The sequence below is a fragment of the Clarias gariepinus genome, chromosome 15, assembly GCF_024256425.1.
Source record: "Clarias gariepinus isolate MV-2021 ecotype Netherlands chromosome 15, CGAR_prim_01v2, whole genome shotgun sequence".
Taxonomy (NCBI): domain Eukaryota; kingdom Metazoa; phylum Chordata; class Actinopteri; order Siluriformes; family Clariidae; genus Clarias; species Clarias gariepinus.
Window position 1 is genome coordinate 16,128,724 of NC_071114.1, and position 27,171 is coordinate 16,155,894.

General features: G+C 39.8%; 1 protein-coding gene across 1 annotated transcript in view; it reads left to right on the forward strand.

Annotated features, from left to right (window-relative positions):
- kdm4b (lysine (K)-specific demethylase 4B) overlaps window positions 1-26,741 on the forward strand; it is a 52,922-nt gene extending 26,181 nt beyond the window's left edge. The window contains exons 8-22 of the mRNA XM_053513013.1: window positions 1,486-1,623; window positions 5,195-5,391; window positions 5,560-5,780; window positions 6,995-7,197; window positions 8,177-8,300; window positions 9,166-9,344; window positions 10,424-10,610; window positions 14,484-14,560; window positions 14,650-14,705; window positions 15,691-15,799; window positions 19,727-19,912; window positions 20,323-20,493; window positions 20,651-20,770; window positions 22,197-22,289; window positions 22,856-26,741. Coding sequence (XP_053368988.1) covers window positions 1,486-1,623; window positions 5,195-5,391; window positions 5,560-5,780; window positions 6,995-7,197; window positions 8,177-8,300; window positions 9,166-9,344; window positions 10,424-10,610; window positions 14,484-14,560; window positions 14,650-14,705; window positions 15,691-15,799; window positions 19,727-19,912; window positions 20,323-20,493; window positions 20,651-20,770; window positions 22,197-22,289; window positions 22,856-23,209 — 2,415 coding nt within the window. The 3' untranslated portion in view covers window positions 23,210-26,741. The remainder of the gene's footprint in view (window positions 1-1,485; window positions 1,624-5,194; window positions 5,392-5,559; window positions 5,781-6,994; window positions 7,198-8,176; window positions 8,301-9,165; window positions 9,345-10,423; window positions 10,611-14,483; window positions 14,561-14,649; window positions 14,706-15,690; window positions 15,800-19,726; window positions 19,913-20,322; window positions 20,494-20,650; window positions 20,771-22,196; window positions 22,290-22,855) is intronic.
- Window positions 26,742-27,171: the final 430 nt, after the last annotated feature.

Here is a 27,171-nt window from a genome sequence, read left to right on the forward strand (position 1 = left end):
ATTTCTCATTTATCCCAGAGTTGCTCAGTTGATTGCAGGCAGGGCTTTGTGCCCAGAAAACCCTGAAAAATCCCCAAATGATTCATTCTTCTTCACCAAATGATACTGTTTGTACTACATGTTGAACATTGTTCTGGCAAGTGCCAAACCCAGATTTGTGCACCAGACTCAATGACTAATGAAGTGCAATCAATCACGCCAGAGAACATGGTTCCACTGCTCCAGAGTCCATTGGTGATGTGCTTTACACCTCTCCAGCCAACACAGTAGTTTTCATGGCCTACCAGCTGAACATTAGATAATTAAGAGGTGGGTCCACATACTTTTGGCCATATACAGTTGGGTAAAATAGTATTTAGTCAGCCAACAATTGTGCAAGTTCTCCCACTTAAACAGATGAAAGAGGCTTGTAATTTTTCATCACAGGTATACCTCAACTATGAGAGACAAAATAAGAAAAAAACTTGAAAATTACATTGTGGGATTTTTAAGGAATTTATTTGCAAATTATGGTGGAAAATAAGCATTTTGACCCATTCCTCCATGCAGATCTCCTCTAGAGCAGTGATGTTTTGGGGCTGTCGCGGGGGAAACCCAGACTTTCAACTCCCTCCAAAGATTTTCTATGGTGTTGAGATCTGGACTCTGGCTAGGCCACTCCAGGGCCTTGAAGCCACTCCTTCGTTGCCTGGCCGGTGTGTTTGGGATCATTGTGCAAAGATGAAACGTGGCTGGGTCCTTCAGCCCGACAAAAAAAGCCCCAATTTTGGTTTCATCTAACCATATGACATTCTTCCAATCCTCTTTTGGATCATCCAAATGCTCTCTAGCAATCTTTAGATGGGTCGGGACATGTACTGGCTTAATCAGGGGGACACGTCTGGCACTGCAGGATTTGAGTCCCTGGTGGCGCAGTGTGTTACTGATGGTAGCCTTTGTTACTTTGGTCCCAGCTCTCTGCAGGTCATTCACTAGGTCCCCCGTGTGGTTCTGGGGTTTTGTGACTGAGGTTGTGAACAGGTGTCTTTTATACTGATGACAGATGCCATTAATACAGGTAACGAGTGGAGGACAGAGGAGCCTTTTAAAGAAGTTACGGGTCTGTGAGAGCCAGAAATTTAGCTTCCTTGTACACTAGATGACCAAATACTTATTTTCCACCATAATTCGCAAATAAATCCTTAAAAAATCCTTCAATGTGATCTTTCTTTGTTTAAGTTTGCAGTTATGTAAGAGGTGCTCATTAGATGTGTCTAACCAGCTTGGAGCTTGGAATGGTACTAATTTAGACTAATTAAAAATGCAAAGTAATTTCATTTTAATAGCTTAATATTTAACAAACTTTTGGCTCTCAAACTCTTTCGTATGGGGGTGTTTGTTAGGGTTTCTCAGAGAGAGAGAGAGCGAGAGAACAAGACTGATGGAGAGATAATATGTGACTCTGAGTTTGTGTACTTTTCCAAATAAATATATTGTCTTTTGCAGATTACACAGGAAGCAGGGGAGTTCATGATCACGTTCCCGTACGGCTACCACGCAGGATTCAACCACGGCTTCAACTGTGCCGAGTCCACCAACTTCGCCACACTCCGCTGGGTTGACTATGGCAAAATGGCAATGCTGGTAAGCAGTTGCATTATTCTAATAAGTGTAACCTGGAGGAGCTTATCCAAGTTGAAATTTATGCATGGATAAACAAGTTAAATGTGTATTATGAATGCATATATAGATAGTTCAGGAAAATGGATGAATGGTAAGCAGATTAGTTGATAGATCTTTGATCTAATCTCTGATTAGAGATGAGTAAAGTTATGTCAAGATATAATGATGGATGGGTAAAGAAGAGAGATGGCTGGATGGATAGACACGTGGATGATTGCAGGAGTACTTGCACAGACAGGTAGATAGTTGGATGAATGAAATTTTTAACAGATGTGTTGATGCATGGATGGATGAATAATATTTGCAATACCCCAAAGAAAAGCAGCAAATAAAAAAAAAAACAGCAAATTCATGTACATATTCTACCATCTCTCTCTTTAGCTTTATCTCTCCATTTCTCACACTCCAATAGTGCTGCACAGCTGTCGCTTTTACAGTAAGCAGGAGAAGAAATGACGATCATTATTTCACTTTGCAGGATTTTCCTCTGTGTGCGCTTAATGAAGGAGCTCATTAGTGGAGCCTTTTTAAAGTCAGGCTGTAGGGCCACATGCACATCCACACATACAGGAAATGATTGGGGAAAAAAATCCCCCATAAATGGTTTCCGCTCAGTACACAAGAAAGCAGTGTTAAGAGATACAACGTGAAGGTCGTGTTGACTTAGGGCGATAAGCCACTGTAATTATGTCTGAGGACAATTAGAAGCTACAGCATGCCGGGATAGGATAGTGATTCATAGACATCGAGGTAGCCATCAGTGTGTTTATAATGCCAACCGCTGTGCGAGTAAAAGGATGCATGACATCCACCGTCCTCATAATGGCTTATGCTGAATGAACATTACACAGTTTTATCCACAATAACCATGTCTGTGATGACGGATTCCTCTTCTCTGAAGTTGTTGAGAAATTGCTGCATGTTGCAGAACAGATAATCGTTGCCGTCTGTGTCTTGCGTCGAGAAAAAAAACCCAACAGGACACAACCACAAACATTTTTTTTCATGGGAATGCTAGATTTGGAGATCAGAATGACTTGTCTGGGTGAAAGATTGCGTCATGTGTGGGTCTCGTCTGCAGTCGGACATGTAGTGTGCTCATTGTAGAACGATCACTGTAGCAATACCGCATTTTGGAAACTCCTGCATTCTTCAATTGGCATTAGTTTTACACGATCAAAATAGCTTTGTGACCTCATGTCTGGGCTGATTAAAAATTGCCATCCATACACCCACCCAGTGATGCACAATCCCTAAATGATTGGCATTACTGAGGACATTTTTATGAGACCCTGCTGCTCTGGATAAGCAGGCTGATGCTATGAAAATGCACCAGACAGCTTAAAACAGCCTGAGCCTTGCTTTGCCATTGCTGTTTCTTATGCATAGAGCTAAATAAGCACTGAAAGTTGCCTTGTCTACAGACTTATCATCTTTAAAAGGAAACACAATGCCTCTGCTCATCTCTAAGCAACCTCCACCAAATATTTATACACTTGCAGTCTTTCAAATGGAGGCAGTTCTCGCATGATGATCGTAGGTGTTCCTGATTCCTTCAAAAGCATCCCCACCCACCCCCCATTTTCCCCTCTTTTTCTGCCCTCAGCTCAGCAGAAAAATACAGGACTCCAGTGAGCACTACACAGGAGGTGTAGTGTTATTGCTTTGCGGCTAGTGCTTGTTGTTATGGTTATTAAGGCGAAGCACACACATACACACACACACACACACACACACACACACACACACACACACACACCAGGGTGTATATAGAGCTGTTCACTTCAGTATTGCTGCCTGTCGCTTTGCAGGGAAATGTTTCCCGTAATTTAACACAAGGTTCTCATAATGGGGAGAAAGTACAACAAGATGTAATATAGAGGACAGACACTTCTACGAAATTTAGTTTTATTTCATCTCTCTTTCCCTTTCGTGCTGTTTCACGCTCTCTCGCTTCCTTTTATTTTTATTTTTTCCCCGTTTGGTAATCACACACTCGTATTCTGATTTAGCACACAGAAAACAACTGCCAGCAAAGACTAATGTTGGAAAAGTGGTTAAATCAATCACTGAAAATGGAGACTACTGTTTTTGTATCGATTATTCAAAATGATGCACATCCAGGTTTTTTTAAGCATCAGTGAAATCGCTAGTACACTTTGCACAAAGAGTGAAGTAAGAAGAGTTGAAAGTTGGTGTGGTGTTTTCTAGAAAGTCAGTCATGGAGGGCAGTGGCAGCTCAAAGGGTTAAGCCACTGAATTACTGATTGGAAGGTCGGCAGTTCAAGCCACAGCTCCACCAGGTTTTGTGGGGCTTTGAGCAAGGCCCTTAACCCTGTCTGGTTCACATCATGGCTGATCCTGAGCTCTGACCCCCACTATGCTGGGATATGCGAAGAAAGAATTTCAAAGTTTTTCACAAATTACTCTTGACACACTTATTGACTCGGGTGATGCTCCATTAAACATGTCTTTAAGGTGAGGTTAGTTTTTATTTATATTTTAGGAGGTAAAATAGTCACCTCTTACAAAGGCTGTTTCTGTTAAGGAACTTCGGGACAATTCCAAGTAAAAAATGGCAAACTTCATAAATGAATATGCAGAACTGTTTGGAGTCTTAACAGGATAGAACCCAGTCACTAAAGCCAATATTTTCAGGGTGAAATACTAACTGGACGGAAACCGGTCAGGTGGTGGTAGGGACTGGGAAGGAAATGGGTACTCTGTCGTGACAATGACCCTGTCAGGACGGGACATTTCTTCAACTCTTTCGACTGGATTTCTACTAAAAATTTTACCCTTCCAAAAGAGACAGCTCATGAGAAACCTGAGTTGATAACCATCTAAAGCAGGGTACTTACACTTTTCCAAAGGTAATCCTTTTAGAATGTAAGGAAGTTCAAAAAGACCTAATAATATCTACAGTATGCTTCCTTGATAAGCAAGTGCTCTAGATAAGCAGGCTTATGTTGTGAAAATGCACAAGATGGCCTAAAGCAGCTCTGAATATTGCTTCCCCAATGCTGTTGCTGGTGGATGGAGCTAAATCAGATCTGAAATCATCCATAGACATTTAATAAACGCAAACAGTTGCATCTTTAAAGGCAATCATGATGCTTCTGCTTTTTTTTTGACATTATCCCCTGCATAAAACCTGAGTGGACACGACGTTCGTTCTTTCTTTCCTTTTTCTGCATAAATTTTGTCACCAAAGTTCTGCTTCCTTATTTATTATGTAAATATTTTTTCAGTTTTGTATTGATATTGGTATTTAATTTCTTTAATTTTATCAAGGGAAAAAAAACTATAAAATGTATTTAAGTAAATTAAAATCTGAAGATTATAGGCTCACTGTAAAGCATTTCTACTTATTTTTCAATAACCATTACATTTTTTTATATTATTAGTAAAACTTTGTTTTCTTGGTCATGCACCCTTGAATTTTGTCCAAGCTAACTTGAGATTTGAAAAAGGTATTATAAATAGCTTATTTATTAACTGGTTGCTTTTCTCCCCCCCTCCCCTGTGGTAGTGCACGTGTCGGAAGGACATGGTGAAGATCTCCATGGACGTGTTCGTACGCTGCTTGCAGCCGGACCGCTACGAACTGTGGAAGAAAGGCAAGGACACGCCCATCCTGGACCACCAAAGGCCCACCACACTGACCAGCCCTGAACTGGAGTACTGGAGGAAAAACAGAGTGACCTATAAGGAGAAACAGATTCGCAGGTTAGAAGAATTGTCACAATCACCATGTTTGTGAATAATTCTGATTATGTCTGAATGTCCAGTAGCCGACTAGGCTAATTCTTTATTATTTTACAAGCACTGCTGGGAATGGAAAGGCCAGAGCTTGGCTTACTGTACATTAATACACATGTGTCTCTGTGAACACAGAGTTCAGCAGAAAATAAAGCAGGTGCGCCGACTAAAGCCTGAGGAACTAAAGTTGCTGTCTGACGAGGGAATTGACCTGGACCTGGATGATTATCAGAAGCGGCTGGAGGAGAAGGAGGCCGAGAGGAAGCAGCAGAGGGAGGAGAAGATGACCAGAGAGGCCATGCTTACTCTGGAGGCACTTGAGAGGGAGGAACAGGAGGCTGCAATCCGAGAAGGAGGTGAACAGCAGCATGCTTGATTTGCAGCAAATTGCTAGGTGCAGAACCCGTAGACTGCCCAGGTTCTGTATTTGTCTGTACGGAGACATTTATTCAACTTGATGTAACTGATTTTTTCCCAAAGGCGAAAGATAACAGTTGTTACTCTTAAAAAAACATGGCTTTCTTGGCTTTTGACTTCAAAATAATGAAAGTGATTCATCGAACAACACAGCCATCCCACAACTGTTTTTTATTTTTATTTTATTTTATAAATAATAGTTATTGCAGTATAAAAGGAATTATACAACAGTTACAACAGAATGAGTAACTCGTATTCCATGAGTGCTAATAATGTATGGTAACACGTTTGTCAAGAAGACATCTGATAATGTTTTCATAAAAAATTTTAATTGACTGCTTAATAATTGCTAATAATTAATAAATTCTAATAACTGTGTTACTGTTTATTGCTACAAAGCTAACTAGCTCCTAACACAATTCTAAATTACAAATCGTTCTCCAACCTTGGTGATTAAGGACACCTAATTGGTGCGTGTGTGTGTGTAAATTTATTTTATACCACCCCACACAGTGCATATTTTTCAATTTAATGCTATTTGGGATTCAACCTCAAAACCAGAGCAAATTAACTGGTTAAAGAAAATAATGGCTGAACCGGTTAAATAATATATTTTCTTAGTGGAAGTATTATATAAAAACAATATCACACCCAAGGTTGTGCTGTATTACTGGATATCAGCATGGCTTTGGCATATTCTGTTATCATGTTATTGGAAAATAACCAATCTGATAAACAGTGGTAACAGTAACTTCCCAGCATTCACTGATTACTTTCCTTTAAGAACACACCATCAGTGTTTTATTTCTTAATGAAATTGTAGTATATTTTTGACTCTGAGTAATTCAAGTTCAGAAGTGAATGTTTTATTTCTTTCCCTGCTGAGACGAGGATTCTTTGAGATGTCGAATGGCAATGAAAATGTTTCAGATATTACCTCCAGGACTTTTGTGTTTGTTTTTATGTACCTATTTTATAAAAGTGATTTACTATATTTCCCTCAAAACTGCTTACTAATGACAAGAAGCTCAACTTTGTTTAAAAACTAAGCACGAATGTACCTCTGAATCCCCTGCCTCTCAGCCACGTCTGTAGGTTTTCAAATCTTCTGATATGAATTTGCTGACTGTCTTTTCTTTCTGTCCTGCGCCAGCAACCTCCCAGCAGCCTGAAGTCAAAAAGGAGCCCAAGCAGGCAGAAGAAGATGAGCAAAAAAAGAAGAAGAAGAAGAAACAGGTTAAATCGCCTGAGGAGGACGGCTTTCAGGAGGCGTTCAAAAATTACAAATTGTCCAAGGCGAACGAGGGTGAGAGTAATGGAGGCACAGTGCTCAACAGCTCAGATACCAGCTTACAGGTTAGCAGAGTTTTTGAATCATTTGTCAGGTTTATGCCGCTCGTACAGTATGTGTCCATAAAAGTTTTTTTTTTAATTTAACAAAGACAGGTTTGATACTTGCTTGTTTGTAGGGTTCAATATTGTTTACATGATATGCATAACAGCCATAATGAACATTGTAGAAAAGCAAGTGAACAGCAGAAAGAAATTTGTTAGAGGTCCTGTTCTGTTAAAAAACACCTTTTTTTTTTTTTTTGCAAAGGCATGTCCACTATTGGAAAATTTCATTTCATTCCATCAGTTATCAAAAAGTAATCTCGAAGACCAAGCCTGTAGGAGTGATTTATGCTACCTGGACTTAAATGTTCATTTCCTTGCTGCATTTTCCAGTTTCTATTTAGCTTCAGGTTATGCATTATCAACATATTCCCCTGTAAATTCATGTTGCAATACACAATTTATTTTCTCGGTGATTGTAAAACAGCAACTCTTTTGAGTATGCATCACAGTTGAAATGAGGTTTTAGTGTTGGTGATTGGAAAGATACCAAGGGTCAGTACTGGCTCTGTTTTACTGACAGGTTGGTCAGGGGTTCGAGCTCCGCCACCACCAGGTCGCCACTTAACTCTACGTCCCATACAACCCCAAAATGGAAGAGTTGCCACAGGAATGGGATCCTGTTTAAAACCTGTGCCAGATCTTGCAGATCAAATAATTAGATGTTGCGACCCCCAGTACAAAAAGGGACAAAGCTAAAGAGAAAGAATAGAAGGGTGCCATGGGGATAAAAAAAGACTTGTTCAAGTCAACATGGAGATTTTCTTTAACGCTTTCCAAGCAGAGTTATTTGGTCCAAAAATATCCTATGTTTAGAGAATGCACTGCACACTAGAACATAAAAAAGCTAAACTGTGAATGGTGGTGGTGAGAGGATCATTTCTGGGTCCTAGCATGTGTATTTGAACATGTGTTTTTTTTCCCCTTTATTCATTTGCAGACCAACTCCTACCCGAAGATGAAGATGAAGGTGGAGGTGAAGAAGAGTCGTAGACATCCATTCAGCAAACCACCCATGCGCACCCCGACTTTCATTGTCAAACAGGAGGCTTCCAGCGACGAGGGTGGGTCACTCTACATTGCATCATTGCTGAATGCTTCTAAACCAGTGTTTATAGTCACCAAATCATCACTGATATGATTTGCTTGTTTTGCAAACTCAAAAGTATGAAGATAAGCTTTTTATATTTTACTTTGCTTTTTTTTTTTTTCTTTTTCTTTAAGTGTTCAGTACAACTAGAGTATTGAAATTCTTCGTGTGTGTTCAATTTGGTTTAAATCTAGCACTAGAGTGCTGGATGGGGCATGGGACAGTGCACAAAGGGTTAAGATGTTGTTGAAGGTCCCACCAGTGGCATGTTGGTGGTGTCTGGGCTTCCACTCATGATCTTGTTAAATGGCCCGAGCATGATACAAGCCAGGGATTCCCGTCAGCCAAAACACTGCCCAATAAAACAGGAACTTTTAAAGGATACAGCTAATAAGGGCTTTGGAACAAAGCACAGCTTATGTCACCATCTGTGCCTTTTTTTCCCCTTCTGCTCAGACTGACACTTATCGATCTGAAGATCACGACTAGTGCTTACCTACTTTCAAAGTCACTTTGAGCCTGCAGCAGAGCAGCATCAGCTCAGTGTCTCTGCCAAACAGACAGAAAGGCAATGAGAAGAGAAAAAGACAGGGACTCATGAGGATTATAATGAGAGGAATACAAGGAGCACGTAGTTGGGGTTTAGGCTGTATTCGTCCTCACTTACTTAAAGGATATGCCAGTATGACACTGCTGCTTTTATCACCAAAACATTGGAAAGGTTGTATTTAGCAACTCTGGTATTAGAGTATGTGGCTGTAGGAAAGACAAGAATAGGAAGAAAGTAGTTGTTTTAACCGTGTGTGTGTGTGTCTTTCATTGTGTTGGGTTCTTCACAGAGATGTACTCAGGGCTGTCAGTAGGCGGTGCAGTGGAGCAGGAAGCAAAGAAGCAGGATCAGTGTCCCTTGTGGCAAACCCTTTCACCCGACTTTGTGGCAGAGAAGCAGTTTAATGCTGGCATGGCAACACTGGAGCCACACTGTGCTGTCTGTATGATGTTCTGCCCTTACTCACAGGTAACACCTCATTACTTCACCGAAAAAAGTGTGCGGGGCCGAGTTATACTATTCATTTCACGAGAGATCAAAATAATAAGACTTCAACCCGACACAATTAAATCTACATCATAGACATCTTCCATTTCTAGAAACTTGTTTATCATTGTTTGAGTATGTGATTAGGCATGTCGCATACTAACAAAAGCTAGGTAGCATTTCAGCAAGTAATACATATATGGTAATACCAGATGAGACCGTGACTTTGTTTTCTGGAAATTTAATTGCACATTTATTAAAAAAGTACATTTAAAAAATGTTCAGTGCCTGCTGTGACCTAAAATTTTTACATGTTACTGTGAAGATCATAAGCACATATTTAATCCGCTATAAGCAATAAGCAATGGCATGTCCAATGATTTTTCTATGGGCCGTTTGCGATGAAACAAAGCCTACAGTATATGTTACCTCAAGCTTAACCAAATACATGTGTGAAAATTCCATTAAAATTAGTTTAGTAGTTTTTACGAGACGAATGCACAACCAGATAGACAAAAATTCCTTAAACCATCTTGATGTTCATCTCATGTACAGATGTTATCTGCTGTTCTTACAAAGATGCAGCATGCAGTAGCAATAAATGTTAGACAGTCATATGCTCGACAACATTAAATGCAACTATAAATGAACAAAATGTATGTTGTCCTCTTTGTTAATATAGTATGGTGTGTACTTGGTGTGTCAGAGTCAGAGAGGCCAGATTGAGGAGTTTGGACATGTTCAGAGGAGAGATGGTGAATATATTGGTAGAAGGATGCTGAGGTTGGAACTGCCAGGCAGGAGGTCTAGAGGAAGACCAAAGAGGAGATTTATGGATGCAGTGAGAAAGGACATGAAGTTAGTTGGCGTGAGAGAAGAGGATGCAGAGGAAAAGGTTAAATGGAGGCAGATGATTCGCTGTGGCGACCCCTGAAAGGGAACACCTGAAAGACAAAGAAGAAGTAGTACTTGGTCTGTAATGATTTTCAGTCTCCCAGTCACTCACCTGTGTGTGTGTGTGTGTGTGTGTGTGTGTGTGTGTGTGTGTGTTTTGTTTGTAGCCCCAAAAGGACAGCACTGTTGCCGACGCCGCCAGCATTTCCATGTCTCGTTGTGGTGAACAGACTCGGCCGCTCGTGCCCGAGATGTGTTTCAGTGCAGGTACAGCGAACACTGAGCCGCTTCCCTCCATTGCCGAGACAAGCACACTGCTCAGCTGCACCTGCTGCAACCTGCAGGTCCATGCTAGTGAGTGCACACACACACACACACACACACAAAATTTATTACACAGCATTCTGTCCAACCCTACAGCAGTGTTTCTCATTGACTTTCCTATAGTTCTGTAGTAAACAGGCTGTGGGCTGCAGTCATGAGGATATTGGTTCAATGTTAATTATTTTTCAAAAAGTACACCCCCATGAGTTTTCTGCCATGTGCAATGCAATATGTTGGAATTCACTAAAAGCAGAAGTATCAAATATATGGTTATCTGTTGAAGAGTTAAATCCAGCCCATAAAATTAAATAAAAATCCATGTTCTAGGTTAAAGATTTGATGAAGCTAGTCCCAGTTACTTCACTTTTGTGTGGCAGTTCATGTATCCCTCACACTGATATCTTACTGGGCAGTCCCTGGTTCCCATCAACATTTGGGTACAGTTCCTAGAGAAATTGCACAATGGCACACCACTTTTCCTGAGCAAAATACTGAAATTAGCTTTTAGCCATGTGTGGTTACAAAGATACGAGTTTGTATAATGCCTGTGATTTTAGGGTGTGTGTGTGTTGAGGGGTTGTTGTATAGACCACTCGCTGCAGCCACCCCTCCCTCATGCATTTCGAATCTCACAGGTACAGAAAGTGTATCTGCATAAACTTTAAAGCCAGCGTCGCTGTACCAGAGGAGCTTTGGGTGCTAGAGCTTTGCATTGTTTGAGAGAAAAGGCTTTTTCACATGTGTGTATTTCAAAAATTGAGCACAGGATGGCAGTTTTTTCCAAATTGGTCCAAAAGTGTATTTTGCTGAAAATCAGCCACAGTTGGAAATGCATTCATTCCTGTGACAAAATCCGGCATTTGTCAGGTCCCAAACAATGCTTGATTGCTTCCAAACGGTTTCATCAATCTTCTCCATATCTTTTAGGGGTTTGTGCAAAATTGAGCTAGTATCAGTCAGAGATATATAGAAGGGTATTTTTAGGGGGGGGATTAGTCTGTGCCCACTCTGGCCTTACATGGACCTGAAATGGAGTTTTGGAATGGAAGTTTTGGGCCATTTAGAAAGTGCTTAATTATTTTCTATCAGCAAGATTTCCAATTCCTTAGAAAAGCAATAGCCCACCTCATGGAGGATCCATCTGAACGACCTGCAGTTTTCACAAAAAAAAGTGGGATATAATAATAAGAAGAGGCAGAATAAATTAATTGCAGTATAATAATACTTGCCTAGTAGTTGCCTGATGTGAGCTCTGCAGCATGATTCCACTAGAGCCTGCTCTTCCTCCACTGCTCCCTTATCTTAATCATTTTTTTTCTCCCTCTCATCTTTCTCTTGCGCCTAGTCCTCATCTTCGTCTCAACACCACGCTGTCAATCAAATAATCCTAGCCAATTTCCTTCTGCATGGCCTGAACCTCAAGAGTCTGTGTTTGCTTTGAAAAAACATTCTGCTTCTGCAAAGTTTCGGGGTGGGTGGTGTGAAAAAGTGGAAAAAAAGGGTTTGTTTAGTTTGTGCCTCTCTCCTCTGCTCAGGCTGAACGTAAGCTGCGTAGCCAATTAGGAGGTGTGTGCGTGTGTGTGCGCGCGTGTGTGCTTGTGGGTGGGGGTGTGTGTGTGAGGGTTGCTCAGTGAGGTGATGCTGCTATATGATTGCTTTCTGCAGTCCTAACTGAAAGTTGTTGTGGTGCAGTCAGCATGAATTTACAAAAAAACTGAACAAGCCTTTAAACACACACACACACACACACACACACACACACACACACACACACACACACACAGTTGATGGGAATGTTCAGAATGTTCAGCTGGGCTGTAAAGATTTACATCACTGCTCCTGGTCCAGCATTTACTATACAAGTTAAAGATGTAGAATAGGAGGGATGGCATACTTACATAAACACGAATCAACGGTCTTTTTACCTGGTTAGTGGTTTTCTCCCAACCCCCTAACAAAGCGGCAGTTTAAAAAAAAATAGTGTAAAGAAAGGTTACAAAATTAATTGTGTATGCCCAAAATTAGAATCAGCAGATCAAACAAAAAATAAATAAAAAATACAAATAAATTAGAAGTTGTTATGGGCCAAGGATATGTCTCAAATAATAATACAAATTCTGAATGTTGGCTGTATCAAGCACAGAAAACAACTAAGAAGTTTTTAATGACATGAACTGGGTTAAGAACACGGCAACAAATTATCAAAACCTGGACTCATGGTGCTGAACTGACAACTTTGTCAGACAAAAAACATGACTGGAGATCACTTAAACACTTGATGTTGCTTAGTAAGAAAAAGCTGCTTATAAAAATGCTTTTACATTTTCTAATAAACACTCGATGTGATGAGAACTCATGGGATTGGAACTAAAGAGCTGTGTGGCCATCAAAAAAAAACTGAGACTAATCAGACTAAATTTTTTATTTATTTATTTATTTTTACAAAAATGGCTAAAACTAGAGAATTCTGAAGTGAACTTCTGTGGCACATTTCTGTACATGATCTTCAGGAAGCAATCAAGCAGACACAGATTAAGGGAGTAATGAGAGTACTGACACAGATTAAGGGAGTGATGAGAGTACTGACACAGATTAAGGGAGTGATGAGAGTACTGACACAGATTAAGGGAGTAATGAGAGTACTGACACAGATTAAGGGAGTGATGAGAGTACTGACACAGATTAAGGGAGTAAGGAGAGTACTGACACAGATTAAGGGAGTAAGGAGAGTACTGACACAGATTAAGGGAGTAAGGAGAGTACTGACACAGATCAAGGGAGTAAGGAGAGTACTGACACAGATTAAGGGAGTAATGAGAGTACTGACACAGATTAAGGGAGTAAGGAGAGTACTGACACAGATTAAGGGAGTAATGAGAGTACTGACACAGATTAAGGGAGTAATGAGAGTACTGACACAGATTAAGGGAGTAATGAGAGTACTGACACAGATTAAGGGAGTGATGAGAGTACTGACACAGATTAAGGGAGTGATGAGAGTACTGACACAGATTAAGGGAGTGATGAGAGTACTGACACAGATTAAGGGAGTGATGAGAGTACTGACACAGATTAAGGGAGTAAGGAGAGTACTGACACAGATTAAGGGAGTAATGAGAGTACTGACACAGATTAAGGGAGTGATGAGAGTACTGCAGTTGACTTTTGGACTCTGATTAACCAGAACCAGCAGATTTTGAAAAATAAAGGACTACATACTGTACTACATATTGATTTGTTGTATAACAATTTAATTGCATGAAATTACAAATTACAGTCATTAAAAAAAAAATGAGAGCATCATTAAAATATTTAATTTTACTTTTGTCTGAATACTTTTAGCCACCACTGCTATTATAAGGAGGCTTCTCTATAAGTGTATAAACCTATAAACTCTATAATAGCAGGGTTTTTATTTAGTATGCGGTTTTGTCGCTTTTAATTAAAAACCTTTCCTTACACCATAGCCTATAACTTTTATCTTTCTGCATAATTGAAGTTATTAGTCTAATAGCAAAGTGCTAATTTAGACCCCAGATAAGGGTTGTTGTCATGGTTACATGCAAATAGACTTGCATAAGATACATGTTTACATCAGAATGCATTAAAACTGATTAAGGTGCAGTAGCTGCTAGAGACACAAGTCTTATAAAAATCTGTAGAAAATACAATATGGAAGCTGATGATGAACTATAAAATACATTATAAACTTTATGGCACTGATGTGTGTTGGATAATTTACTGCCTGTCTCTTTCTCGGTCTGTCGTTCAGATTTAAGGTGTGCTTTATTGGCATGCTTGTTCAGTAACAATGCAGAAGAACATAAAAAAGAAATGTCGATAACGTCTCTTCCTCTGTCTGTCTCTCGTTGTCTCTTTCCCTCTGTCTGTCTCTTTCTCTAGGTTGCTATGGCGTTAAGCCTGACACTCCACGTGAAAGCTGGATGTGTTCTCGCTGTTCCACAGTGGCCTGGACAGCGGTAAGGCGCGCACACACATATATACACAGACACACTCTTCATTACTATTGTATAGATGCTTGTTAAACTATGCATGTGTGGTTTTACAGGCATGTTGTTTATGTAATCTCAGAGGAGGGGCTTTGAAGATGACCACAGATAACAGGTACCGTACTATAACTCATGCTGTATTGAAGCTGCTCTTTAATAAGTCTAGACTAAAGTCTTCATTTTGTTAAACTGATGTATCTCTATGCTGAATGACAGTAATAGCGTAATTTGCTTCTTTATTTTAGCACTTGCTATACATACTAAGTAAGAGACGCTAATAGTCTAAAGGGCAGTGCCATACTCTATATCAGTCTAAATCATACTTAGTCAATTACTATATCTGGCTATAAGTACATGAACAGCTGAGCATCACATCCATATGTGGACCTCTCCCAATAGGATATCCTAAAATTGGAAGCACTCGAAATAGCATGGAAAATGTGTATTATGTAGAAATAAATATATGCTTGTTCCAGCATGACAAAGCCCATGTACACAAAACAAGCGTCAGAAAGATATGGTTTGCCAAAGTCGGTGTGAAAGAGCTTGAGTGGCCTGCACCGAGCCCTGACCTCATTCCCTCAACATTTTTTGCATGAATTGGAATGCCAACTTCATACCAGGTGTCCTCCCCTGACGTCAGTAGCCGAGCTCGTTAATTCTCTTGTGGTTGAATGGATACAGAACGCCACAGAAGATTGTCCTTTTTCAGACAAGAGGGGACAGACTCTCAAAGTCAGTGCCCGTGGTTTCAGAAGGGGGCTGCTCAACAAGCATGTATGGGTGTAATGGTCAGATGTCCATAAATATTTAAGAATGTAGTGTATACTGTATATAATACACTGTTCTATATACAGTTAACTCTACACTCTTCAACGTGTCTTTGTCTATGACTAAATACAAAACATTTGGCCTTATTTGTTGTTTGTTTTTACTTACAATTTTACTAAAGGATAAAATACAAGGCACAGTGTATTTAAGGGAGAGTTTGACATCTGGATTATTGCCAGCACTGTATCATGTCCTGTCTGATTGAATACATGCTGTACATTTCATTAAAAGGCTGCTTGGTGAGTAAATGCTGTGTGCGCTGTGTGCAGGTGGGTGCATGTGATTTGTGCCATTGCGGTGGCCGAGGCTCGCTTCGTTAACGTTGTGGAGAGAGGGCCGGTCGACGTGTCTGCCATCCCGGACACTAGGAAAAGTCTTGTAAGTGTGTGCTTGTGTGTGTGCTTGATATGTTCGACAAGTCCCAAATTGTGATTCAGTTATATAATACAGTTCTGCCGTGTCAGAGAGCTTGGCCAGTGTGTGGTTATTTCAGCTCAGCTGGTCAACTTTGAATAAGTTAATATAGAATAATATATAAAAAATATTGATCAAAGGTCTTTAAAACTTATCTAAAAATACATAATTTTAGTACACAATAAAAATTGGATGCTGTTAAAGATCACATAAATTATTTTAACAATAATACAAAGCATGCTGTGGTATATAATGGAATGCCACACTCCAGACCGTGCACTTTATATGAAAAATATGGAGGAAGGTTGGGCTGGACTTCTTTATTATGGAAACTCAGATGATTTGTTCTACAAAAAAAAAAATATTTATGTAAAATAATTAATGCAAAATGTAAAGTAAAAATTTAACTAAATAACCTGCACTTTACCTTTTAAATCTGAGTCAGCATTGATCTATAAATCATTTAGAGAACGCTGCCTGTATGTCCCTCACGTAGACAGTAATTACATCAGGGAACATTTAGATTCCAAAAATAACTCCATCACAATAAACATAAATTGAACTTTAAAACAATTGTAATAGATTTTCTGTAATATGATGCTTTTGGAACGCATCGCCAGGTCCCGACGCTGATGTTTTGCTAAGTGGCATACATGTCATGTTTTGGTAAATAGGTCCTCAGTTAAATAAGTCATGAAGTCATCTAGAATTGTAAATTTTTAATTGTGTTCTGAGCAACTGTGCAGGTTATAGACTCAATCTGAAGATTTATTTTGAAGGAGAAGTAGACCTGTCCTTGTATTTGAAATGCCGGTGCTCTTTTGTTTTTTGTGCTTCATTTAATGACTAAAAACGAGTGACAAGGTACGAATAATCAACATATTTCTAAGTGCATCAGTGGTTTATTTGTTATTCCTTAACGTTTTTAATATATTGAATCTGTTTTATAGCAACAATGAAGAACTGCAATGAATATGTTTATAAATACAAATAGGAAACATCGCTGTCCATAAACTGCCATGGCCATCGTTTCCACAAAGCCTCTGCTTCAGCAGCATGCCGAAAGTGTGCTGGTGGTTTAAAAGCTGAAATGGAGTATTGATGAATTCATAAAGCAGTTTTATTATCATCAATAAACCCAGGTCATCGGAGGATGTGGGCGAAAGTGTCAGAGGGATGGAAATTGAGAAAAGAGGATTATATCAGGACAGTGTTGCTATGCTAAAGACGGCATACGTGTGTAGACTGATATGACATCACTAAACCTTTATCACAATATTTTATTTATATTCATTTTAGTTCTTTCGTTACTCTGAACGCTAAAATGTTTCTGATGAAAACGTGCACACTCCCAAAAGCTGAGCCGAGATCAATTTTATACACATAATGAAAGCCATAAAATGGAAATGAATTTTCTTTTAAATGGACTTTTGCTCGTTTCCAGGAAGAAAAGAAATGAGTGTAATTCTGTTTGAAAATAAAAAGTTGGTTGATGCGTTTTTAATCACAAATTGTATTTGTTTTCTCACTTGGCTTCAGTTTTTTCATCATTTTCAAGCTCTGTGCATTCAAGCACAAAGTGTGTATTGGGGGAACATGGATGCATCCAAATTCATTTTTGTTAGCAATGGTCTAAACAGAAATGATAATAGTGATGTGTATTTTTTCAAGTGTTTATTCAGTGTTATAGATTTAACAAGCAAATATGTCTGGATGTTGATCAATCTAAAGCAAATACAGGGATTAGACAATGATACTGAAACGCCTGGTTTTAGACCACAATAATTACTTTCCTTCCTCCTTTTGCGGCCAATACAGCATCAATTTGTCCTGGGAATGACAGATACAAGTCCTGCACAGTGGCCAGAGGGATTTTGAGCCATTCTTCTTGCGGAATATGGCCAGGTCGCTACGTGATCGTGGAGATAAACGTTTTCTGACTCGCTTCTCCAAAACACAGCAAAGTGGCTCAATAATATTTAGATATGGTGACTGTGCAGGCCATGAGAGATGTTCAACTTCACTTTCATATTCATCAAACCACTTTGTCACCAGTCTTGCTCTGTGAATTGGTGCATTATCTTCCTGACACACGGCACCGCCTTCAGGATACATCGTTTGAAGCATTGGGTGTACATGGTCCTCCAGGGTTCGGTAGTCCTTGGCAGTGACGCGCCCATCTAGCACAAGTCATGGGCCTAGGGAATGGCATGATATTGCAGGCCAAACCATTACTGATCCACTGAAGTGGTGTGCTTCTTTGGGGCTTCTCCACACTGTAACGTTCCCGGATGTGGGAAAGACAGTGAAGGTGGACTCATCAGAGAACAATACATGTTTCACATTGTCCACAGCCCAATATTTTTGCCGCTGGCACCATTAAAAACCGACGTTTGGCACTGGCACGAGTGACCAAAGGTTTGGCTATAGCAGCCCGGCCATGTACATTGACCCTGTGGAGTTCGCAACAAACAGTTTTGGTGGAAACAGGAGAGTTGAGGTGCACATGTGCACATGGAGTTGGGTAGCTGTGGTTTTATGTTTTTTGGATATACCCAGACACCCCTTTCAGACAGCTTCCTCTTGCGTCCACAGTTACTCCCGTTGGATGTGGTTCGTCTTTCTTGGTGGTATGCTGACATTACTCTGGATACCAAGGCTCTTGATACCTCAAAAAGACTTGCTGTCTTGGTCACAGATGCGCCAGGGAGACGCACACCAACAATCTGTCCTCTTTTAAACTCTGATATGTCACCCAATGTTGTATGCATTGCAGTATTTTAAGCAAAACTGTGTGATTACTCTGCTAGTTAAAACTTCACACTCTGCTCTTACTTCTAATCAATGAAGATTGGCCACCAGGCTGGTCAAATTTACCCATGAAACCTCCAACCCTAAATTGACCAGTGTTATACAAATTAGTGCTGGTGCTCTGTGCAGCTATGTTTTTAATGTCACTTGCTGAATTTAGAGCTGAGGAGACCTGTTCCGACTTTTAGTTGAGAAAGCATTTTCCTCAGGGTTTTTCATAGCCAGAGGTCAGCTAAGACGTTTATTTCGAATACAACAACATTAAATTTTGTGAACTAATAATAATAAAAAAAAGTAGTCACGAGTAGCAAAAAAAAAGAAAAATTATACTGTCCTGATGCTCAGTGGTTTTATAGTAAATTAGATATTTATAGGTGTTTGAGTCACTGAGGTTTAGATTAAACCCCTTCAATTCTACTGACCCATCAAACTGGCTAATAACTATGAAACACTATACATAACCAATGCAATAGCTTTGGTGAAGGTGGGATATCTAACCTTTCTTGCTTACAAAAAAATAGGAAAAAATACCAAAAGAAATTGTTTTACATGATTTGTCACTCTCAATGCAGCATTTCCTGGGTGTATCTTGACAAACTTTCTATACAAATTCCTAAATTAAGTGACATTATTATTATTATAATTATTATTTTTTACTAAAAAGTAATGAATTTTAAATCGGTAATTAGAATCGATAAAATGTTTAAATGTTACAATCTCTCTCTCCCTCTCTCGCACATTCCAGTCTGACAATTTTCTTTTTATTAATTGATATTTAGAAATCATCAGAAATATTAAGATGTCCTATTACAAGTTATAACAAATCTTTTTTTCTTATTATTTATTTTCAGAATTAAATTGGAAAGTCTAATTATATAGCCTATTTGTTGAGTGCATAAGTAAAATAACCTTACCTTTTTCATTTCCTAGTTCATTTCCAATATAGTTAGCAATGAAGTGTGCATTAAACTGTGTAATAATGTCATTCAGAATGATGAGTAGGGAGATGTTTTTGTATAGATGTAACAACCCTCCTTTCCTATAAGTTCTACAGTATTCCTCTCTGTTGTTTTTTTGCAGAAGTGCATCTACTGCCACAAGACAACAAAGAAGATCTGTGGGGCGTGCATCCAGTGTTCTTACGAGAACTGCGCCACCTCCTTCCATGTCACTTGTGCGCACCTGGCTGGTGTTGTGATGAAGCCCGCAGACTGGCCGTACGTCGTGTCCGTCACCTGTCACAAGCACAAACAGGTCAACGCAAAGGTAAGGAGGGGAACACGTAGAACAGAGGTGGCCACCCTTGGTCCTCGTGAGCCATAGCCCTGCATGTTTTCCAATTATCCATGTACTACTCACTGCTGAAAACCTGGATCAGAATTGAAGATCAGCTGAACACATCTGATCCTGGTAATCATCAGAGAGTAGTACAACTGGAAAACATGCAGGGATGCAGCTTGGGAGGACAGGGTAATATATATATATATATTCTAAACAGGTCCAGTTTAGAGATTAAAAAGCATAGATTCTTTAGCACACACACCTGACCTCTGTGATGTCATTCTTGTGTTGGGGCTGGAGGTGTACTGATAGATTATTTAAATGTGACTTAGTAATCATCTGTTTTTTTTCACGCTGAGGGGTTTGACAGTGTGGGTTGTGATGTGGCTGTGCAGCAGGTAAAGACGGTGACGCGCGACCTCTCACTGGGTCAGCAGGCCATCGGTAGAAGCAGCGACGGCTGGTTTTATCGCTGCACCATCATCGGGATCGGTTCACAGACCTTCTACGAGGTCAACTTCGATGACGGCTCGTACTGCGACAACGTTTACCCCGAGAACGTGCTGGTAAGTGCAGGAGGAGAGAAATAATATTTAACTTTTTTTAACAATGTTTATGTAGTGAGATATATCAGACATCAGTGAAATTAAATAACCAGAAGTAACATACAACCTCTTTTTTCTCCTCTTCTTCTTTCTGTTTCTCTTTTTCTTTTTCATTCAGAGTCATGACTGTTTGCGAAACGGCTCTCCTGAACTTGGTGAACTGATGGTGATAAACACGATAGACGGACGTGTTCTTAACGCTTCTTTTGTCAAGGAGCATGTGCACAAATTTTACCAGGTAATATCCCCAACCCCCACCTTCTCTCCCTCTCACTCTCTGTATCTTATGGATGCTATAACTTGGAATGTTCCTCTTGTGGAGAGAAGTGGTGTCATGGAGCTCGCACACAGGTTTATGATATATATGGGGTTACGGTCGGCACAGCAGGATGGTGTGTTTATTAGCCCGAGTTATAAGGTAGCACAGTGCTGAGGATTATGGGTAAAGAGAAAAAGATGGAGCGGGGAAGAAAACCAGTTTTAGCACCAGCTCCTTTTGATTAGCATTCAGCAGCAGTATGTGCACATCCAGCTGGCTGTGTGTGTAGTGTGCAGGGTTATATTGAGCAATGCTGTAGCTGCTTTCGGTATGTTTGTGTCCTTTTACTGTCTCTGTCCGCATTTATAAAGGGGTCTCTGCTACCATGTACACAAGACCCCCTATACACACACATTGTCGTTGTTTTTCCATCTTCATGTTCTTACATCTGCGCTTCAAGGAAATGTATAATGACCCCCTCCACACATACAGAGATTCATTCAGCATCATCTCTCTCTCCCACCTTGACTCTCTCATGATATTAATAAGCTGACTCTGACTCACTGTCTTTCACACTTGCAGCATCAAAGCTGTATCTAAATAATTCTGTGAAATAATAATAATAATACCAACCACACACACAAACTTTTAATTAAACTTGCACAATTTTTCTTTTACTCCATGCTGTAATTTAGTTTACTTTTATAGTGGAGTTTTAGGTAGACTTTAAAAGAGTGGCAGAAGATCAATAGAAAAATATGAAAAGCGAGCACTAAATAAAAAAAAATTAAAAAATGAGAAAATTTTGAACAAATGTCAACCAAAAATAGGAAATCAAGGTAAAAAGAAGCAAGGAAAGGAAATGAAAAGACAAGAAAAAAAAATAAAAGCAAGAAATAAATAATAAAGAAAGTATAAAATAGAAAATGAAAGAGAAAGAACCAAAGCTAGGATATTAAATTCAGTGTAATTTCTGTTTCCTTGAGTATCTTTATATTCATCTATCTTATGGATGCTGTAACTGAGGTAGTTCGTCTTGAGAAAGGAAGCAGTACGTGGAGCCCTCACACAGCTTTATGATGTGATTGGAGGTGATGATGATGAGCACAGCAGGATTGTGTGTTTGTGCCTGACAGAGTCATAAAGTAGCACAGTGCTGAGGATTATGGGTAAAGAGAGAGCGAGAAAGCGAGGGATGGAGTGAGGAGCTGAAAGGATTAGATGCTTTTCCCCCTCATTCCTTCGGAGACATTGCGATCGTATGTTCGATCTGATGTCGTCATCGATTTCAGATTTACACACAAGCCCACGCACCAAGTCCCACACCCGACAAAATCTCTCTCTCTCTCTCTCTCTCTCTCTCTCTCTCTCTGTCTCTCTCTCTGTCTCTCTCTCACTCGCTCAGGTGGAGTTTCAGGATGAGACCCAGCTGTTGTTGAAGCAGAGTGAGATTCACTCCCTCCATCAGGAATTGCCTAAGAGAGTGCTGTCTCGTCTGGTAAGCTTTCATTAACCTCCATTGACTCCTTAGGCATGTTGTATGTCTTTTGTTTCTTTTAGCTGATACAAAGTAACAACGCTACACTACTTCAGGCCAAAAACTAGTCAAACAGTGCTGAAACACACTATGCTTCAGCTTCAAAACAGTAATGTACCAAGGAGATGCTCACATCTTCCATCAGCAGTGAGCTTAGAACGCTGTTTCTAAATAAGCATCAAGCTGACTTCTTAAACTGTGATGAAATTACTGTCTGCCTGCACTGCCAAGTCTAAATCACAGGATAATCATGGGCTTGGGTGCGAAATTAATAGACATAGGTAACAGAGCATACCCTACTTTGGCACATTCCTTCATAACTAAGTGCTCCCCATAGACTCGTTATTTTTTAAGTCACAGATATTAAACTGACTGAGGTGTGAGAAGAAAATTCCCCAAAACACCAAACTGTTTACTGCATCCTTGAGATTCCTTTCCAGGGGTCAGTTTTTAGGAGTTTGTTCTGCAGACCACAGAGTTTTCTTTATATTACATGTGTTCTGATGTCGATGTGTTTCTGTCCACAGGCGACCGTCACCAATGATGGCTCTCAGGATAAAGTTGGCGACGAGCCTCAGGCCGCAAAGCGTCCACGTTTGCCCGTTCCTTCTACCACGGCAGCTATGGAGTCCCCTGATGCCCCTCTAATGCTTCAGGGGTCCTCCAGTGTCACTCCTTACTCAGGCTTCAGTGTTAACCCCGGCGCCGGCGCACCACCCTGCCTTTCCACCCAATCAGCGCCTGTATCCACCCCAGTGCCCCCCCTTTCCGCCGAAGAGAGCTACACACACAGCTCGAGCTACATCGCCTACATGGAATCTCTGCTCAACTCGGACTTCCCCCCAGAGGACGGTGAACAGGAACAGGGGGCCATGTATTAGTGCTGACCCCAATCCAAGGAGAACCTCCTGCATGTTTTTGTTCACTCGCCTTTCTGTTTCTTTATTTTTAAACCCTGACCTGTGCATACAGTCAGGCAATAGGAAGTGTGTGCGTGCGTGCTTTCTGGGCGTTCGGGGCCACCATCCGTCATGCATTAAATCCTATCTGATCCCTTGTACGTACACTCTCTCGCTCACTGAGAGAAAAACGAACATGTTTTTGGACTAATTATTGTGCAACACACTTTATACTGAACCATATCAATCCAGTTTGAAGTATTTTTATAAGTTGAGCCACAACACACACACACACACACACAAATTCTTCTGAATTGGACAGTACAAATGGACAGTCTGTTCCTGTACAGGATTTTTTTTCTCTATGTTGGAAGGGATGGGTGGTTAAGCATGGTTGGAGGGGTGGGGTTGGGGGGTGGTAAATTGGGGTTTAACTCAAGTATTTAAACGTCTTTGACACATAGATTTATTATTTGTATAAAGCTTATACGGCGCCGTTAGATGCTCCACTCTTTTGCCTGAGAGTCGGTGTAGAGGTGATGTGTTTAAGAATTCTTGTTAATGCTTATAATCAATATGTCATGGTGTATTTTCAGTGCCGGGTGTATGGGCTTGTTTTGTAGCAGACTTCGTAAAAAAAAAAAAGGTGTAGACATGATTATATATGAGCTTTACTGTTCACACTTTGTCCACTTTTATTACGATCACTGTATTTTTGCTGTTATTCCTTTCTGGTAGGTATGCACCTACTCACCGTCTCATGTTTCGATAGATTCTGATTTTGGTATTCCAAAAGCCGTTTGCTTTTTAAAGGACACCCCACTCGTCATTGTTTTTGAGATATTGGAACAGAAATGTACACAATGTTTCCCCCCTAATTGAACAGCTGTGATACAATATTGGGCTAATGGATGTCTATCTCACCCAATTCACAAATCTTTATGTACAAAATCTACTGTATGTACATTTTCAAACCTTGTTTTCGGGGTAGCGCTTCCTATCAAGACTGCTACCAACCAGAGGGTACGAGGGCTCTCTCTTATTCTGGGCTACATGTAAATGAGAATTACTGCTCATTCTGCACCATACGACAATATAAAACATACTAAGGAAGGCGATATGTATGAAAGATTATGCCCTCTGAATACAAGACCTCTCTGATATTTATAATTGGCTGGTGACACTGTGATTGACAGCAGATTGGGTATACTATCTCTCTCAGGCAGAGGACGCAGCCAGTTTTGCTCTTCTAGACTCCCAGCATGTCGGCATTTGGAATTCAATTTTATGATCTGGTAATAGATTGACCTTATTTCTGTTGTGCTGGATGAGATTTTTTTTGTGTGTGTGATAGACTTGCATTACTTGTATGTTACATTATCGTGATAACATACAGCTAAATAAGAAAATGTTGGACACTGAATACACTTGAGGTGGAACATTGTGTACATTTTAAATTTAACAAGGCAAATTAAAGTACACATTAGAAGCCATTGTGAATACCAAGATAAATAATGAACAGCCTTCAATCTGAATCTGACATTGTTCAGGCTGACATCAGTGCGGTATTGATGTCCTACTCCTCTGAGTCATCAATGCATTTCTACTTTCTATAGTACTTACCCTGTTGGTGAAAAGAATAGTGGCACAAGTTATCTTTTTGTGAAAACGTGAATAGATGGAAAAACCCTGTATAATATTAGCATTAAAGTTGTGATCAGGCTTTCTCATGGTGCTACAAAAGTATGAGAAGCCCTACATCACACCATCACACCCATTTACAGACATGCGCACAGATGGTGTATATACCATAAGCCCTGCTCATTATAGAGCTATACCTATAGTGTCATGTACATTAGGAACATCCTACTGTGTCCTATATCTTTTTATACACATTTCTCTTTGTCTATCACTTGGATGGTGCGTTTGAGTTGCTCACACACATTCACATACACACACTCCGTTAGAAGATGGTGACAGGCAGTCTGGCAAGCCAAAGAATTTCTGAAAAAGGCAGTGTTATTTCAGAATTTCCCCAACAAGCTAAGAGCTTTTTGAGAGATTATTCCACGTCCCCCTCCCTATTTGCTCATCCATTTGCTTAAGGAAGGCACTTCTTGGGCATGTGTGCAGTTCATGAAAATATGGGTCTACATCCAAAACCAGTACCATGAAATTTGGTCTATGGAATGACCAACAAGGTGCTGGTTTTAGATTTAGAACTGTATATAAATTGGTTCTAACTGCTAAGGAAACAAGTCCTGAGCTGTGTGGTGAGTTTAAAAGATTTGTTGGCAGGAGAAATAAAAATCAACAGGAAACTTCCAATTTCCCACGACTGTAATGACCTGAATGGGAGCTACTTTATGAATGCTAATTTTTATTCAACTTAAAATTAGAGCCATAAAAAACCCCAAAGCACTTATCTGCCCTCTTGCGCATACATGTTTAAAAGTGCACCATAGATTGCATTAATAAAAGCCTCGATAGGTAACAAACACTTCTAAGGGAACATACTCCCAGATGTACTCCACAGCCTTGCATTGACTTTTATTTTAGCCTTTTTAAATATTAACAACATAATAAATGTATTTATTATTATTTTTTTATATATTAAATTATTTTCATATAATATTGCACTTGCTTGTTTAGAGAAAAATGCTTATAATTTAGCTGAGTCTGTAATACAACCATAGTGTTGTATACACTCATGAGCATGGTACAGTATGGCCATCTTCCTCTCTGACCTGGATATAATCAGATTAATGGAGGATTAGCTAACTTTAAACACTATGTGCACAAGTTAAAAACAAATTCTTTGGACGTTAAAATATCATTCGCTTGAATAGTTACATTTAAAATCTCTCAGCACTGAACTTGCATTTAGTGTACTGGGAGAAAAAGGTCAAAAATGGAGCCCTAATAATTTTGGTATACAGTAGCACCCAAGGGGTTTATGTCCCTGTCGACACAACGATGTAATAAACAATCATCTATCTAGGGTTCTAATATGTATATTTATGGTGTAGACAACAAGCATTGTAATTTGAATAAAACCCCTCTTCGGAAACTACTTTGGCTCATAAAATGATGGAAAAGCAGTCTGTCATAATTATGTTTCTTCTGAAAGTCCTCCCTGCCTCTAATGCTTTTTTTTCTATGGTTTTGATTCTCTCTCTCAGCTTCAGAGTGGGGATTTTCTAAAACTCCATGTTGCATTCCTCCATATTTTAACTTATAAGCCGGACTCGGTTGGTCTCTGAAGTGAGACGGTCGCTCCTCGTCTTCTTTCGTCTCCTGTTGTCTGTAATCAAACGCACTGTTTGCTCACTCGATGCCGTTGACTGCTTCACCGAGATCACAGGCGGTTTTTGCAGAAAATTTCTTCAGTTTGCAATAACTTGGTAACCTCTCAAGAAGGGCAAGTCAACCCCAAAATCACAAGTTCTGCTGTTTGTAGATGTTCATGAATTACAGAAACTATGGGATAAATTCTATTAAAATGTGAAGTGAATCTCTGACTCTTGTCTTTTTCCACATAAAAACAGAACACATTCACACCCAGCTGCCTGCAGGGCTTCCTCTTGCTCAACAACACCTCGAGTCGACAACTTCTAATTTGTGAGATTGTTATTTTTTTAATTAGCTGCAAAGCAGCACCAGACTTTATCCGAGACAGCTGTTAACAGCACTTGTTAGTATAGGAAAACCTGAAAAATGGATTATGGTGTTTTTTCTAAAAGGCAAATTGTTAGTTGTGTCTGACTGCGTACCTAGAGATCCATACTCCAGACTTTAAAACACTATTTCCACAGTATTTAAGTTAAAATGATGTTGCAACAAAATGCTCAAAGCATTTTCATGGGAGATCATGTAGACTTGACAATATTTTATTAAAAATTACAGGGCCTGCCCAAAAAAGTCACATAAGATGTTACTCTGTT